The sequence below is a fragment of the Neomonachus schauinslandi genome, chromosome 8 (assembly GCF_002201575.2).
Source record: "Neomonachus schauinslandi chromosome 8, ASM220157v2, whole genome shotgun sequence".
Classification (NCBI taxonomy): Eukaryota; Metazoa; Chordata; class Mammalia; order Carnivora; family Phocidae; genus Neomonachus; species Neomonachus schauinslandi.
The window spans coordinates 108,607,209-108,623,651 of NC_058410.1; the positions used below are offsets into that span (position 1 = coordinate 108,607,209).

The 16,443-nt window shown below is 46.5% G+C and overlaps 1 protein-coding gene across 1 annotated transcript; it reads right to left on the reverse strand.

The window, feature by feature from the left end:
- Positions 1–451: 451 nt before the first annotated feature.
- NCR2 (natural cytotoxicity triggering receptor 2) lies at positions 452–7,040 on the reverse strand. The gene is made up of 5 exons (XM_021691921.1): positions 6,950–7,040; positions 6,460–6,801; positions 1,491–1,620; positions 1,263–1,373; positions 452–635 (listed from the first exon to the last, which is right to left on the reverse strand). Exons 1-5 carry the CDS (start codon positions 7,038–7,040, stop codon positions 452–454), a joined length of 858 nt encoding a protein of 285 aa, XP_021547596.1.
- Positions 7,041–16,443: the final 9,403 nt, after the last annotated feature.

Genomic DNA, 16,443 nt, shown 5'->3' on the forward strand with positions numbered 1-16,443 from the left:
TGGAAACAACAGAGAGAAGCAGAACAGAGGGTCTTGGCAGAGTGTGGCTGAGCAAATGGAGATGGGGAGGGAAATGTTAGTGACCTGGGATCTTGACTGAGCTGTAGGGCTGCAGACAGGAGGGGCAGGGGGAGGGAAGAAGGGGTATAAGGAGGAGGGGAAGGAGAGGAGGAGGGGGAGAGGGAAGACGGAGAGGGGAGCAGGAGGACGGGAGCAGGGGCATGAGGAGGAGGGCTACGGGAGGAGGCAGTGGGGAGAGGAGTCGGAGTCGCCCACAGTGCTGGCTCGGGTTTGGTGGACAGCTGCTGCACTGGCCTTTGGCTCCCATCCCTGGATGGTGCTGGCCCAGATGCCAACTGCCTGTGAGCCACTAGCAGGCCTGGATCTTGGGAGGAGGCCGGGCTGGGAAATCCTCAGCCCTGGAGTGAGGGGTGTAGTCAAGGGTCTTGGATCAAGTTCTGGGGGACTTCTGCCTTTTCTTTGCAGTGAGCGAAGGGTTCAGAGGCCAGTCAGGAGCTCCCTGGGGGCCTGGGGGAGAATGGCCATTCTTCTTGGACCCCGAGTCCTGGGGTCTGGGCCGAGCTGGGCACATCAGACACCTCCCTCTATGTTGCACGCGAGGACTCCTTAAGGCTCTGAGACGGGGTGGGGAGGGGGGTAGAAATACAGAAAGTGAGTCACATCCACTCTAGGACCTTGTTGCTCTGTCCCCACAGCCCGTCCCTCCTTCAGCAAGCCTGCCACCAGGGACTCTTTGTCTTGCCTTTCCCCTAGCCCCACCTACCTTCCCCCTCCTGCGTTCCCCGCTCCCCAGGGCACGGTTCTCCGTCCAGTGCACAGCCTCTGTCCCTCACCACTTGGGAAGGGGCTGTGCCCTGTGAGGTGCCCTGGGTTGGTGGCTGTGGGTAGACCTTCCAGGAAGGGCGGGCGGTGGGAGGTTGTATACAGGCCAGTGGTACAGGAGGAGGGATGAATCAGAGTGGGAGAGGGGCAGGGGAAGGAAAAGAGGAGAAGGAGAAGAGGCGAGGGAAAAACAGACCGAGAAATGTGGACAAGGCACTCGAGTTCGAGAGAGACACAGGGGAGCCGCTAGTGAGCACGCACGATGGATGGAGTCTGTGAGGGATTCCTCTGGACAGCCCTGTTGGGTATAATTTTTCCTGCCTCTGTGTTTGCCGGCTGATTCCCTGTCTGACCCTGGGTCGAGGGACGGAAGCCGTTCCCTGCTCCATTTCCCCCCAAGCCCAAGCAAACCCACTCACCGGACAAGCAGAGCGGATAGCACCAGGCTCTTGGCCACAAGCAGTGCACAGAGCATGGGGACCAGAGCGCTGGGGGCTGCAGGGTGAGACTGGAGGGTGGAGTTTTGTTGCCTGGAGGACAGGGGACAAGAAGGGGAGAGGAGCGTCTTGGGGGGCAGCTCTCACCTGCGGGCCCCTGAGCCAGGGCCGTCTGGCAGAGGGTCCCAGAGGGTCCCACCCTGAACTCACTGTGAAGGGGCGGTGAGGGCAGAGGAAGCCCCAGGGGCCTCCCTGGCTCTTCCAGTGGGGGGCACAGAGCTCTGGGTCGGTGATGAGACCAGCTCACCTGAAGCCCGGACGGCCTGTGTGGAGGCACGAGCTGTCAGCGAGAGAGAAAGAGCCCTCGTTAGCTGTTGGGACAGCGTGTCTGTTCTGGCTGGTGGGAAAGATGGGACAGGGGCCTGGGCTGGACTGGGAACAGCCCATCAACCCTGGAAAAAACCAATTCATGGCGGTGGAACTGGGCTGTGAAGTCCTGTGGCTCAACACTAGATAGAGTTGCAGCTCAGGCTCTATCCAGTGCCTGTGGGGTTATTCCTGGATCGGGGAAGGGCCCTGGAAGAGGAGTCAGGATGCCTGGGCTTCCCTCCAAGCATTTGTACGCGTCTGGAAGGGCAATCTCTAGCTCTCAGCCTCCCTGAGTGTAGACAGAGTCACTGTCCTTAAGCAGCTCTCATCTCTGGCATCCGTTCCTTTTCGCACACTTCTGGGGCTATTAGGGGAAGGGGGCCCCTTATGGGGAACTTTAAGGCTGCTTTCCCACCCCTGTCCTTCCTGGTTTGGCAACAGAACCTTAAGCCCCTCTGCAGGCCCCACTGCCTCAATGGCCTGTATAAATACCTTTTCTGGGGCCCCCTCTTAATTCTGAAACTTTGTGAGCTACTTGCCCCCCATCCCCACTGCCTTGCCTTCCCAGAAAGACCCCAGACCTACCAACGCTAAGAGCTCTTGATGGAGGCTGGTGGAAGGTCACCTCTGGAAAGGTGATGGGGCTATGAAGGAGACAGAGAGGACAATGAGTATCGGGGGTGGGTGAGGCCCAGAAGGGAAATAGATGGTGTCAGCCCCAACCTTGTGACAGGAACTGTGGTCTCTCAGTGTCCTCAGCTAGGTCTGCACACCCACCCAGGGCCCAAGAGGGGAGCAGTCTCCCCCAAGCTGGGGAAAAGAGAGAGGCAGGGGCCGAGGAGGCATGGAAGAGAGAGTACTTGATGCTGGGAAACCTCATGGCTGGAGACTTCCCTGGAGAGAGTCCCAGGCCAACGGACATGTGGACATGATCCTATCCCACAAGGGCACTCTCTCTGAGGCTGCCTGGAGTGATGACCAGGAGCAACCCCTACGTCCAAACTGGAGGAGGTCCTCAGGACCCTCAGGGAAAATTCTAGTCCTGAGCTACAGTGTGTGATCTATGGGCTGGTCCTGGTCCACAAATTGTTTATGACCTGCCTGCACAAGGTAAATATAAAAATCGGGAGTAAGGATCTTGAAATTTTTACATCAGTTTGACATTGCCTCAGGGTCCAAGCATGTGATTGGTAAACTGGTCCAGTTGAACAGGATATAGACCAGTTTGGGTGTTGACACCCTGTCATGGAGGGCTCCATATGGGGCAAGTTACATGACAGCAGAAGCAGGACCATGACACTTGAACATTAGTTGGTCGACTCTAACCCAAAAGTGTATAAACACCTGAAAAAATTATTTTTATAATTTGTTATTCTTATAATCATTGAGATTTTCAATCTATCCTTTTAAAAAAATTTAGAGTTTAACATGATTAGGTAAGACAGAATAGTGATTAGCTCATTCAAGGACTACTTAACAGCAAGACAAAGTCACTGAGCTTTTTATCTAGAAAAGCCATCTGTTTTCTGAATGTCTCAGTAATAATAAACCAAACGGTGATAGTGGAATTAATTCTAAAGGTACTTTCCCTTCTGAAGTTATTCCAAAGGGTTTGCATTGGTTTTATTTGAAAATGTAATCCTTCACTGTGGTAGGCAGAACAATGTCCATGTCCTACCTAATCCCAGGAACCTGTGAATGTCACCCTACATGGCCAAAGGGACTTCTCAGATGCCATTAAAGTTAAAGATCTTGAGGTGGAGAGATATTCCGGGTGGGCCCCATCTAAAGATTAGTATTTAAAAACAGAGAGTGGCAGCGCCTCAGTGGCTCAGTTGGTGGCTCAGTTGGTCAAGTGTCTGCCTTCGGCTCGGGTCGTGATCCCAGGGTCCTGGGATCGAGCCCCGAGTCTGACTTCCCGCTCGGTGGAGACCCTGCTTCTCTCTCTCCCTCTGCTGCTCCCCCTGCATATGCTCTCTCTCTCTGTCATATAAATGGATGAAGTTTTTAAAAAAAAAAAAGCAGAGTGTTTCCCAGTTGTAGTAAGAGAGAAATGCAGGTGGGAAAGGGCCTCTGGCTTTGAGGACGGAGGAAGGGGGCCACAAGCCAAGGGATGTGGCAGCCTCTAGAAGCTGTGAAAGCTGAAAAGTCCATAGTCTGCAAGAAAACAGGACCTCGGTCCTATAGCTACAAGGAACAAAATTCTGCCCAAGACCTGAATGAGCAAGAAGTGGATTCTATCTAACAGCCTTCAGGAAGGAGCAGAGCCTGCAGACCCCTTCCAGACTTCTGATCTGTAGAACTGTAAAATCATAAATCTGTGCGGTTTTAAGCCACTACCTTTGTGGGGATTTGTGCTGACAGCCCTGGGAAATGATGACACTCATCTATAGTATGAGTTTTGTAGTTACAATGAATGAAGTACTAAAACCCAGCGAGTTAGCTGCTGAGATATACTAGCTAATGAACAAATACATCATGAAAACAAGTGACTTTACATGGAAAACATAAAACCACAAATTCAAAATAAACTTTTTTTTTAAAAAAAGAGGATTGAATTACAAAGTTCTTAAAAGCAGTCAGTATTTCACATACAAACTCTAGTGTGCTGTGGGCTTCTTGTAAAGTAGCAGCTTTGTGTTGCGAAGACAGAGTATCTATCTACAGTTATCAAACCTTATCACAAGACTGTACGAGAGGTATTTGCTCCTCTGTGTTTTGCTAGTCCGTGGCAAGGAAGGGAGCTTAAACATCCCTTTCTATTGACACATTAGCTCCACATCATCAGGAATTGGCAATCGAGAAGGAAGATCAGCTCCTGGAACAAGTCAAGCTAGCAAAGTATTTTTCGTGGCAACTTGAAAAATGCACACATACTGCAAATGTAGCTATTCTTTTTATTTTATGTGCAATTTTGAACAGGATGAGAGGTTTTCCTCTGTCTCGTTTTGTTTCATTGTCAGAAACACACCTAACCCTGAGCTAAAGAGAGCTCTGAAGGGTTGTATTATTGACCAGGGGTTTGGGGCTCAGGGGTTTCACGTAGGACTATGTTCTGATGGTTGTAGCTGCTTGGGCAGGAGGACATTCTGGGGCGGTCATTCAGATTAAGGAGACTTGCTATGAAAAAGTACCAGCTGACCTGCACCGTGTGCTTCCCAAAGTGGTAAAAATTGTGAATTACATAAAGATGAATGAGTTGAATTTGAAATCGTTCTCTTTATGATGTGATAATGTGGAAACCCTGCATGGTTGTTATTGCATGCCAAGGTCACAGTGATTACCGAGGGGGAGAGTTCTCTTGAGAATGTTTGATCTATGAAAAGGCTTCTAATGTTTTGGCAAGATTGAAATCGATGTGAATCACACAGTCAGCCTTGTTTATTTTAGGGCTTTGAGGTTATTCTAGCAAGGGAAGAACACAACATATTTTTCAGTGGCAAACAAAATCTCAGGGCAAAAACAAAAGTTGGAGGCTTAGAAGAAGTTTCTATGAGTTCTTACAGCATGTTCTTAATTTGGTAACAGTTATCAACAGAACAGGAGATGATTTTGATATTGCATATCTGCAAAAGTACTCATGGAAAAACCTTAATAATTTGATACAATGTTTTCAATGTTATTTTCTGCTCAAAGAAGACATGTGATAGGAAGTTCATAGATCCAGAATCCATTTTTTCATCAAAAGACATTTTAAATATAAACATAACTTTGTAAGATAAATTTTGGAATTAGCTACTGATGAAGGATTGAGGATGCATTTTGAAAATATAACATCACTTGCTCCCTTTTGTAAAAATTAAAAATAAAAATATTAAGTTTGTGGAAATTGATTTAAAATTCCTGGATTTCTGTCAACATAACTCTGTGAGACCGGCTTTCTATTATAAGTGTATTAAAACCAAGCATTTAAACAATTTTGAATGTGTTTTCTCTGAAGAGTTATGGTGTCCTAGTATCATTCAGATTAGGTAAGTTAACAAGCAAAAATAATGCTCTTTTGTCACATTAAAATCCTTCAATGTTTGTTCAAAGTGTGGGTGACATTTAATATGGGAAATTGCTATTTCACTTCTAAGTTTTTGCTCAGTTATGACTGAGGCACAACAACGTTACCGCTAGAATGTTCAGCAACTACATCCATCACCTACATGCATACATGCAATGAACAACGTGGTCCGTTTTTATAACTGAACTTTTAGCCTTGTGGACCATATGGTCTCTGTTGGAACTATTCAACTTCACTCCTGTAGCATGAAAATGGCCTCAGATCATAGATAAACAAATGGGCATGGCTGTGTTCCCAAAAAAACCTTTATTTCTGGACACTGAAATTTGAATTTCCTAGAATTCTCATGTGTCACAAAATCTTATTTTTCTTTTACTTGTATCCCAACCATCTAAAAACCATCCTTGGTTTTCAGACCTGTTTGCTGACTGCTGATCTGGGCCAGGAGGAATGGACAGCCCAACATACTACCAACATGGTGGGGGCGGTTTGTGGCCAGTGGCCAGACATTTACTGAGCACCTACTATGTGCCAGGTACAAGCGCCTTCTCTAAAAATGCCAAGCAGTCTTGGGCTCCCCTGTGGCCAGGTCATAGGAGCTCAGGCTGGTCAGCATGCTCAAATGATCTGTTTGAGCATCTTTTAGGAGGCTTGTAAATCATCAAGATGGACAGCGAATGAAGTGTGTGTGTGTGTGTGTGCACTTGTTCCCAACAGCTTTCCCAGGAGAACTGGATGGGGGGACTAGGAAACAAGGAGGCACCAGGAGGGAGCAAGGGGACCCCCCAGGAAGGGGCTTACCTGGAGACACTGCCAGATAGAATCTTATGGACTTAGAGACAGAGTTGCTGGAAGCGTGGTAGATTCTACACCAGTAGTGTCCTGAGTCTTCCTCCTTCAGACCAGTCATGGTGACAGTGAAGATGCCAGCGCTAGGGTTGTCCCAGATTGAGAATCGAGAGGCCTGAACCAGTCTGCCGGGACTGGAGCTGGTGACTAGTCTGGTGCACTTGAACGCCGACAGCTCCTTACACCAACCCTTCCTCTCGTAGGGCCAGCCCTTGGGGGGGTACTGGCACGTCACAGAGAGCGTCTGCCCTGCCACTCGGTGAAGATGCTGAGCCTCCGGTAGTGCCCACGAGCCTGGAGAGCAGGCTGCAGGTCAGGGTCACACCAGCATCAGCTCCACCAGCTGTCCCCGCGCACAGAGCACTAGCGCCACATCCCACTGTCCCAGATGTCCTCATAGCACCCTCTCCTCTCTTCCCCGTGCTCTTCCCTTCCCCCTCACCTGGGATCAGCAGTGGCAGCAACAGCAGAAGCAGGAGCAAGCCTCTCCAGACCCTCCAGCCCTTTCCCTGTGGGCTGGTGGCAGGAGACATGGGGGACACTGGGGAGAGAGAACCAGGAGCTCGTCTCACTCTGCTTAGCTCTTCCAGTCCTTCTGAGATAGACAAAACGAGAAAGGCCAAGGCCAGCCTGGGGAGTGGGAGACCCGGGGAAGGCTGACTGCACGCAGAGGGAAGCAGGGACCTCCAGGGGCAGGTGCGAAGCTGGACGTGGAGGCAACAGCCCTGCTTGGCGCGCAGCTCCTGGGTCTCCACAGAGGCTGCTCCTCTCCTCTGTGCCCAGATGCCCCTTCCCCATCAGGGCCTGCCCTTGGGGGAGGAGCTGGGATGGCCAGGAGGAAGCTGTGGTCAAGTAAAGGGCTGCCCATCCGCTTCTCTCTGTGCACTGCCTCTTCTTTGCAGGACCCTGGCTTTGCCCCCCTCTCCAGGGAAAGCCACGCTGAAGGTGGGTGACGAGCTCAGGGGCACTCAGAGGTCTGAGCAAGAACCCTAAATCCCACTGGCCCTGGGAGTGGTCAGAAACCTCATGCCCAGTCCTGCCTGGTGAGTGAGTGATGTGTTTCCACCCTGGGAGGTTTTATGGGTGCTGGAGGGGAGAGGAGAGCAGGTGGAGTTTCAATACCAGTAAGAAAGTGCAGGGAGGGACCCTGGCAAAGGAGGGGAGAATGAGGCTGGGAGCAGAGAGAGCCGGGCTGGTGGCAGGGATGGGTCAATGAGGGGCGGGGGATAGAGCACAGGAGCCTGGACCCCCAATCACCTCTAAATCTTCAACTCCTGCCCCCTGTGGGTACAAGAGCGCTAGTTGTGTAATTGCTGCACAAACAGACACAGGACTCCGGCATCTCTTTCTTTAGTGAATGTTAGCACTTTAAAAAATGATGCAATTTACAAAGAGATTTTCTATAAAACAAAAGAGAGAGAGAGAGAGAGAGAGGTCAGGACACCGTGCCCTGTGCTAACATGTAACTCCACATTCGGCCACCAGGGGCTCTGCCAGTCTAGCAGCTGCTGCAGGGAGCCCTGCACAGAGCTCATGACTGAAGAGGGGCTTTGAACTAATTGAGGGTATTGGTTGCCGCCCCCTGACTCCTGCTCCCCACTCCACCTGCGTGCAGAGCCCTGCTCCTTGCAGTGGGAGCGAGCAGAGACTGAGGATAAGGGCAAAGGGACAGACAAGAAGAGAAGGGACACAGGAGGGCCGTGGGCTCTCTTGCCTAGAGACTCCTGGGGAAAAACAGGATGGAGTTGGGGAGCCAGAAGGAAAGTTTGGGCCAACACCCACTACCCACTTGCACGAGTTAGGTTACTCAGCGTGTTTGTGTGTGCTCTCTCCACACGGGGGAACTGAGGCTCAGATCTGTCCGTGACCTGCTCAAAGTCACATGGTGCCATGCAGATGTAACCAGACCAGCTTCCTGACTTCTGACGGGGTCTTTCGCTGAAGCCTGGCCCACAGACAGGGCAGGAAACCAAACCACACGCACTTGCAGAGGCGAGCTCCCGGCAGGCAGTTCGTTTCCTGGCCTTGGGCTGGGCTCCGTGTTTCCTCTCCGAACCTAATTACAGACAAAATGCGGGGGTGGGGGGCACCCTTCTGAGGGGGGGGGGGGGCTTCTGGCCCTGGCTGGTGTAGGTGTGTGTCCCTTGCATGAGGGTGTGCAGCAACTATTTCCCTCAGCGATTTCCCCTTTGTCTGGTTGCTGCTGACCACCGGGAAGGGATGCCTCCTCCCTGCAGCTCCCCAAGATCACTCTTTGCCCACAGTCCACTATCTCTATGTCCCCCCAGCTTGGGGTTGGCTCTGACTTGTTCTCTGCCTATCAGCCTGGGTCTGTGGTGCCCAGGGGACAGGAAGTTTTTGAGCAAACTCCTATACCTCTAAAAGTCTGAGTTTTCTGGGGCACCTGGGTGGCGCAGTTGGTTAAGTGTCTGCCTTCGGCTCAGGTCATGATTCCAGGGTCCTGGAACCAAGCCCTGCGCTGGGCTCCCTGCTCAGCGGAGAGCCTGCTTCTCCCTCTGCCTATTTGTGCTCTCTATCTCTCTGTCAAATAAATAAATAAAATCTTTAAAAAAAAAAAAGTCTGAGTTTCCTCCTTTAATATATAATGATGGATCACTAATATGATTATTCTGGGAATAAATAAGTAAACCCTTGCAAACATTTACAGAAATGCCCATTACATGGTATCTCTTCAGTGAATATCTGTCATCAAGAATCAACATCCACAATATCATGTCTTGACTTTTAATTATATATGTAGACATGGAATAGCAGTACAGCAAACTTCTAAAAGGAAATAAAAATACAAGTTATGTCATTTAGAGCAGAACTTTCTAATCATGTCCCTGGTGCCAGAAATTATATAGGGAAAAATGCTCAGTCATTCTACATACAGATTAATACTTGGACATGATAAAAAGATATGACAAACAACATTTAATAGCAAATCACAGCTGTGAATTAAGGTTTCCTTCCTATTTGGCAGATAAAGGGTTATTTGATTTCATATGAAAAACAACTCTTTTAAATAATAAGAGAAAATGAATATTTCAATAGGAAAAGGGAGTGAAGTTATGAACAAGTACTTTTCTACAGAAGAAATACAAATGAACAATGTTAAGGGAAACAAATCCAAAGGGGATATTATTAAAATAAATGGAAAACCACTCTTCTCATCAGATTGACAAGAGTTAAGAGAAATGATGATAACCAGGGTTGGGGGACTTTTAGGGAAAAGACAGTTGCATATTCTGCTGGGTAAACATATTGATACCACCTTTCTGAAAGACAGTGTAGTCAGATTAACCCAAATCTACTTTAAAAAAGAAATCACCTTTGACTCAGCAGTTCTAGATCTAGGAATTGAAAAAGGGTACAGTGGCTGTTGCAGTATTATTTCGTTTTAAAATTTCATCAAAATCATGCATATACGTGTCTTCAAAACTTGTAGCTCCAAAAATTGTAGGTTATAAACTCATATTAATAAAAATGCAGTAGTTCTATGCCCCAATACTCTACACCCCAGCTCCCTTTCTTGCTAGGGAGTCACTGTTTTTTTTAAAGATTGATTTATTTATTTGAGAGAGAGAGGTGAGTATGTGCACGAGCAGGGGGAGAGGCAGAGGGAGAGAGTCTCAAGCAGACTCCCCGCTGAGAGCAAAGCTGGCTGCAGGGCTTGATCCCACTCCCCGTGAGATCATGACCTGAGCAGAAACCAAGAGTAGGATGCTCAACTGACTGAGCCACCCAGGGACACCCTCCAGGGAGTTTCTTTTAAGTAGTTTTTATATTTACTATTATACTGATATTTCTCTACTAGACAGGGGTATGTATTATCCATGAAATGTGCCCTATGGAAGATGACGTTTTCTCTCTCTCCCATCGTGCCCCTGCTTGTCCCTTCCTCCACCTTTATTCTCCAAATAGTCAAATAGAGTTACTGATAAAATTAATTTTTAGATTTTATTCTTCCTGACCATGTATATGTCTTTTTCATAACCCAGTCATATAGTTCATAATGATCACATTTCCTCTGTGGTACAGCTTTTTATTTTCCATGAAGTTACTAATTGCCTTAATTTTAAAGTTTATATTCTAGCCACCATCATCAATTCATCCCTAAACTCTATTCCCAAATGTAAATTTCACCTTAGTATATTTGAATATATCAGTTCATCAGTTGGCTTTGTTCCTCTGGTCCATCCCCAGGTGGTCTAATGTCCTCTGGCCCCAGTCTGGACTAGCTTCCCCCTAGGCCTTCAGCAAAGTTGCCTCCCTGACATATCCCTTGGCCTTCTCCTTGGGAATGCCCTTGGGAATGCCCTTGGCCATATCCAGTGTTGAAAGTGCTCTCTTTCTCAACCCCACATCTAACTCTTTCTTTGTTTGCTCTCTCCTTTTAGGGCAAGGGTTGGCAAACTAGAGCCCTTGAACGAAATTGAACTCACCACCTGAATTTGTAAGTAAAGTAAATGCAGACATGCTCCTTCATTTATGTGTTACCTGGAGAATCTGTCATGCTCCGCAGGCAGCTGAGGAACAGTGACAGAGATTCTCTGGCCCATGAGCACAGGATATTTACTATGTGGCCCTCGACAGGAAAAGCTTGCTGACTTGAGAGATGGAAGATGACAAAGAACAGAGAAGCAGCCAGTGTGTGATGGTGTCTCTGAAGGAAAGGCCAGAAGCATGAGAACACAAGCAACAAATGTAGGCTGAGTGGGAAAAAGAATTTAAGCGCCTGATGACAAATGTGATTTTCCATTAATAGTCACTGAAAAAGGTACAAACTATCTTAGATCATGGGCCAGGTTCTGCTACAGTAGTAACCACAGTTCAGTGTGTTCACACAAATAATGTCTTTTCTTGCTCCTGTGAAGCCCCTGTGCCCAGACGACTGTCCAGGGCGGGAGTCTGCTGTAGGCGGGTTCAGCATCTGAGGGACATTGACTTCATGGATGTGCACATCAACACGTGCTTCTCTGGCCGTCACCACAGGGAAGTGAGTGCTGGAAAGTGGAGCTCTTGCTCCTCAATGGCTCTGTGGGAAGTGAGACACATCACTCCCACACATTGCACTAGCCCGGCAGGTCGCCAAGGAGCTGAGAAACAGGAGCCTTCCATTTATGCAGAGGTAAAGGGGAACCAAATACTGGTCAGCAATAGTGATGCCTATCACACACTTCTGTAAGAAAAATACTGCAAGCTCCAGAGCTGGAAGGAAGAGACAGTTACTTCCAAAGGAATGAAAAATGAGTCTCATTGGCTTCAGAGCTTCCTGCTGCAACACCAAATTTTAGAAGACAAGAAATTGGTTTCTGGGGCACCTGGGTGGCTCAACTGGTTGGGTGTCTGCCTTCGGCTCAGGTCATGATCCCAGGGTCCTGGGATCGAGCCCCGCGTTGCATTCCCTGCTCAGCGGGGAGTCTGCCTCTCCCTCTCCCGCTCCCCCTGCTTATGTCTCCTTATTGTGTAGGGACAACCAGACCATGTTACACATGATAGTAACCACATCCCTCTTGGACTAAAATGATTTGAATATTGGCTTCAGTTCACTGCTAGTTAATTTTTTTAAAAGGGCCAACAAATGGTGGTGGTAAGCACTGAGATAAATCCAAAGAAAGAGAGGTTTAAATAATTATTGCGTCTTGGTGATAAAGGTGACCAAAAATGATGTCATTGTAAAATCGTATTTTGTAATTGTTTGTTTTTTGTGAATATATGTGCAATTAATTTTTGTATGTAGATCTTTTTTCTGGCTAAATTAATAATCCATTATTTCTAATCATTTGATTATTCATTTATGATTTATATATATTGAATTGTAACATAAATAATAAATTTACATCAGTGTAATTAAATATAAATTTAAAACATGAATATCACGTGAAATATTTTGCAAGAACATATTTATATTTAAGTATGTATACATATAAAACATAGAACATAAACATACAGTGAAAAATAAGACTGTCCATCCAGAAATGTGAAAAAATTTAAATATGATGAAATGAATAAATGTGCTGTTGGGAAAAGATTTTTAAAAGGAAATACTTCTTTTTTTTTTTTAAGATTTTATTTATTTATTTGAGAGAGAAAGAGAGAACAAGTAGGGGGAGCTGCAGAGGCAGAGGGAGAAGCAGACTCCCCGCTGAGCAGGGAGCCTGACTGGGGGGGGTGGAGCTCGATCCCAGGACCCCGAGATCATGACCCAAGCTGAAGGCAGATGCTTAACTGACTGAGCCACCCAGGCACCCCTAAAAGGAAATACTTTTATGTTCCCTTGGGAATGACAAATTAGTTGAAATCACAAATATGAAATGTATAGGGGCTCATGGCTGGCTCAGTCAGTGGAGCATATGACTCTTGATCTTGGGGTTGTGAGTTCGAGCCCCACATTGGGTTGTAGAGTTTGCTTAAAAATAAATCTTAAAAAAAAAACTTAAAAAACACCAAATATGAAACGTATTAGAAAACATACAAATGATTGAATGTAATTCTATAATCACAAAAAGTAAAAATCCTGATTGGATGACCTATTAGTTTCCTAGGGCTAACGTAGCAAATGACCACAAACTGGGTTACTTAACGGAAACGGAGACATGAAGTCTGACATCAAGGTGTTAGGGCTACTCTCCCTCCAGAGGTTCTAGGGAAGGATCCTTCCTTGTTTCTTTCAGCTGCTGCTGGCTGTCAGCCGGTGGCCCCATCATTCCCATCTCTGTCTCCTAGTCATGTTACTTGCTCTGTGCAAGACTCTGTCTAATCGCCTTGGCCTCTCTCTCCTATAAGGAGGCAGGTGATTGCATTCAGGACCCAAAAGAGAATCCAGTATAAAGGCCATTTCTCAAGACCCTTGATTTAATCACATCTTTTGCCATAGAGAAGGGAAATACTCATAGGTTCTGGGGACTAGGAAGTAACTATATCTTTGGGGGTCATCTCTTCTGCCTTCTAGAGATGAATTTCTTTTTTTTTTCTAAATGAAAATGTGAGTTAGAATTAGGTCAAGATTTAAAATCATCAGCTTGTATGGGTGTTAAAAAATCCGCCTACAAATCACCCTAGGTGCTGATTTAGGTGTGAGTCCCGACATACTTGCAAGAGACAGATGATGTTTATCAAATCTGAGCTGTAAAAAGAGGCAAAAAGATGAAATGCTTCCTGGCAGGTTATAACAAGATAAAGAAAAAGCTTAAATTCTTGTAAAAGCTTGACCAAAAAAAAAAAAAAAAGGCCAAAATTAAAAAAAAAGTGTATAGCAAATTAAAGACAGGAGTATACGGAAAGAATAATAAAACTCATGACTAAATAGCTTGTATTATGTGAATACAATGTGTTTGGCTATCAAAGTTAGGTCAATGCTTGATTCTGTTTCAGTAAGTCAAAGGAGAAAATTATATGAAGATATTGATCGATTGCAGAAAGGCATTTGGTAAAATTCAACATCCATCCTAGACAAATTTTTTACTGTTCTATAAACAGGAAATTGCTTTCCTAATAAAGAAATGGTTTAGTGAATTAATCAGCTAACATCACACTAGGAAGAATCATGTTAAAGGCTGAGATCAAGATAAAAACGCTCAATGTCAAAAGTATTGTTTAACATGTTTCTGGAAGTACCAGCAAATGTAATTACATGCGAAAATAAAATTGGACACATAAACTTAAAATAATAGGCTAAATTACCATGATTTGCTGGTTGTATAGTTGTCTACTTGAAAAACTCAAGGATATTTGCTGAAACCCCATACAAACCAAAGGAGAGTTGTCAAAGAAAAAACAAAGCCGGGCAGCAGCTAAAGCGGTGAAAAGAGATTTTATTTAGGAACTACTGCAGTCAGGAAAGGGAGACATCAGTACAGAATTGGGCTCAATTAGGAATACAGCACGGGCCAGTGGGGATTTATAGCCAGGAAGCAGGTGGGGGTTAGGGGATGGAAAATTACTGAGAGGAAACATCAGGAGTAAGGCGGAGGGGTTCTGGCTAAACCCACTCCACCTAGTAGGATTTTTTGCTGAGGACAGGCTGGGGGGACCAGACATCACTGGGCCATGGCGGAGGATGAGGAACTCCATCAGATATTGATATTGAGGATATCCATGTCTTCACCTGCAAGGTGGGCTGCACCTACTGTCCCTGGGCCCTGGAGAACACAGAATTCATGCTGAGCTTTAGAAGGAGCATAGAACAGTGGAAAAATCAGGGTTCTTGCTAAAACTGGACTTTATGAGGAAGTGCATTGATGGGCCTAGGAGAAGGTTCAGGAGCCTCACCAAAGTTTGGCCAAGCAAGGACTCCTTTCTCAGAGTTTGTTCATTCATTCACATGTACTTTCAACAAATATTTGCTAAGATCCTACCATTCCAGATATAGGGAATAGATTGAGACAGCATGCAGTCATGCAGCTTATGTTCAGAGAAGGGTGTTTGGCAGGATGGGGAAGGCAGAAAGGAGAGAGGAAATTAATATGCAAGTAAACAATAATCAAGTCATAGTAAGAGTAAGCACTACGTGGAAAATCATAAGATAGTCAATATTTAATTAAACATTAAAAATAAATAACCATCCATTATAACAACAGTAATCATTTCAGACACAGAAACATTTGGTAGAATTTGCCAGTGAGAGCATCCGGGTCTCTAGCTTCAAGAGAGGCTGAGAAATGGGTATTTAGCAAGACCAAATGCCACAAATATTTAAGAAAGAAACAATACCAAATTGAAACTCATAAAATAGGCGACACATCCCAGCTCATTTTATAAGGCCGGAATTACCCGGAATGTACCCGTACAAAAAGCAGAGAAAGGAATTAGAAGCCAGGAAAATGACCAACCAATATCCCTCATGGCCACATGTATCCTGAGCAAAATATTAGCATACTGCATTCATACTACATTAGCATACTGCATTCATATATACAAAAGGTACCACGCCCGCATCAGACGGGGTTTTCCTGTGCAGCGGCCTGGCGGGGTCTCGGGGCTGGGTGAGGTGGATGACAGCAGATGGGGCACTGGCCCCCTGAGTGGGGACCCAAGGGGACCTCACATCCGAGCAGATGGCAGCCTGAGGGAGAAAAGGAGGAAAAGAGGAGGGGACAGCCTGACCTGGTAGGAAGCTAAACACAACAGAACCACCGTCCCTCATTCTGCCAGCACCAGACTTGTCTTAATGGTTTCACTGATTAGGGACTTGCGTGTTTGTTAGAGTCAAAGGAAGGCCAAGTTCATTTCTTTAAATGATGGCTCCGGGTGCCCCCTCCCCACATGTGTTTGAACCATTATCATGGTCAAGATGGGAAAAAATAGAAAAATCCTATAACTGAGAAAAATCCCTCAAGGTAACTTGTATTTTCCTCTATTGTAGAATATTGTAAAACTTTGATAAACATGACCTTTGAATTAATGGTGCTAGAGTTTCGTGTCGGTCCCAAATTTGTGTCAAACTGGAAAGTTATAAAAAGCTTTCAAATACATGGTTTCCTTTGTCACCAAACCCGCCAGGCCTTTTTCAGTTTCTGGGATCCTTGCCTCCTCCTTCCACTTAGAAGACAAGAATCATCCACCAGGGAACCCTCCCCCACCTCCCCGCATGCAGCGTCTTCCCCTGCGGGGCACGCTGCATGCCCTGTACCCAGCCCCTGGAGGAGACGGAATTAAAGCAGAGCTTTTGAAAGTGTGGAGGAGTGATCAGCCTGATCCTGTGTGTGTGTGTGTGTATGTGTGGCCAGGAGTGGTCAGAGGGGTTGGGAAAGAAATAGCTCAGGTCTACTCAAGCCGGAGACACCTGGCCCTGAGCATTCTCCTAGGCTGCAGGAAACCTCTGCAGGGGACCCAGACCAGAGAGCCCCAGGTGGGAAGACCCAGGGAAAAAGCAGGGAAGGCCATTAGAGGTTTACCAGAGCTATTGACCTCATGGGCTCAATGGGACAA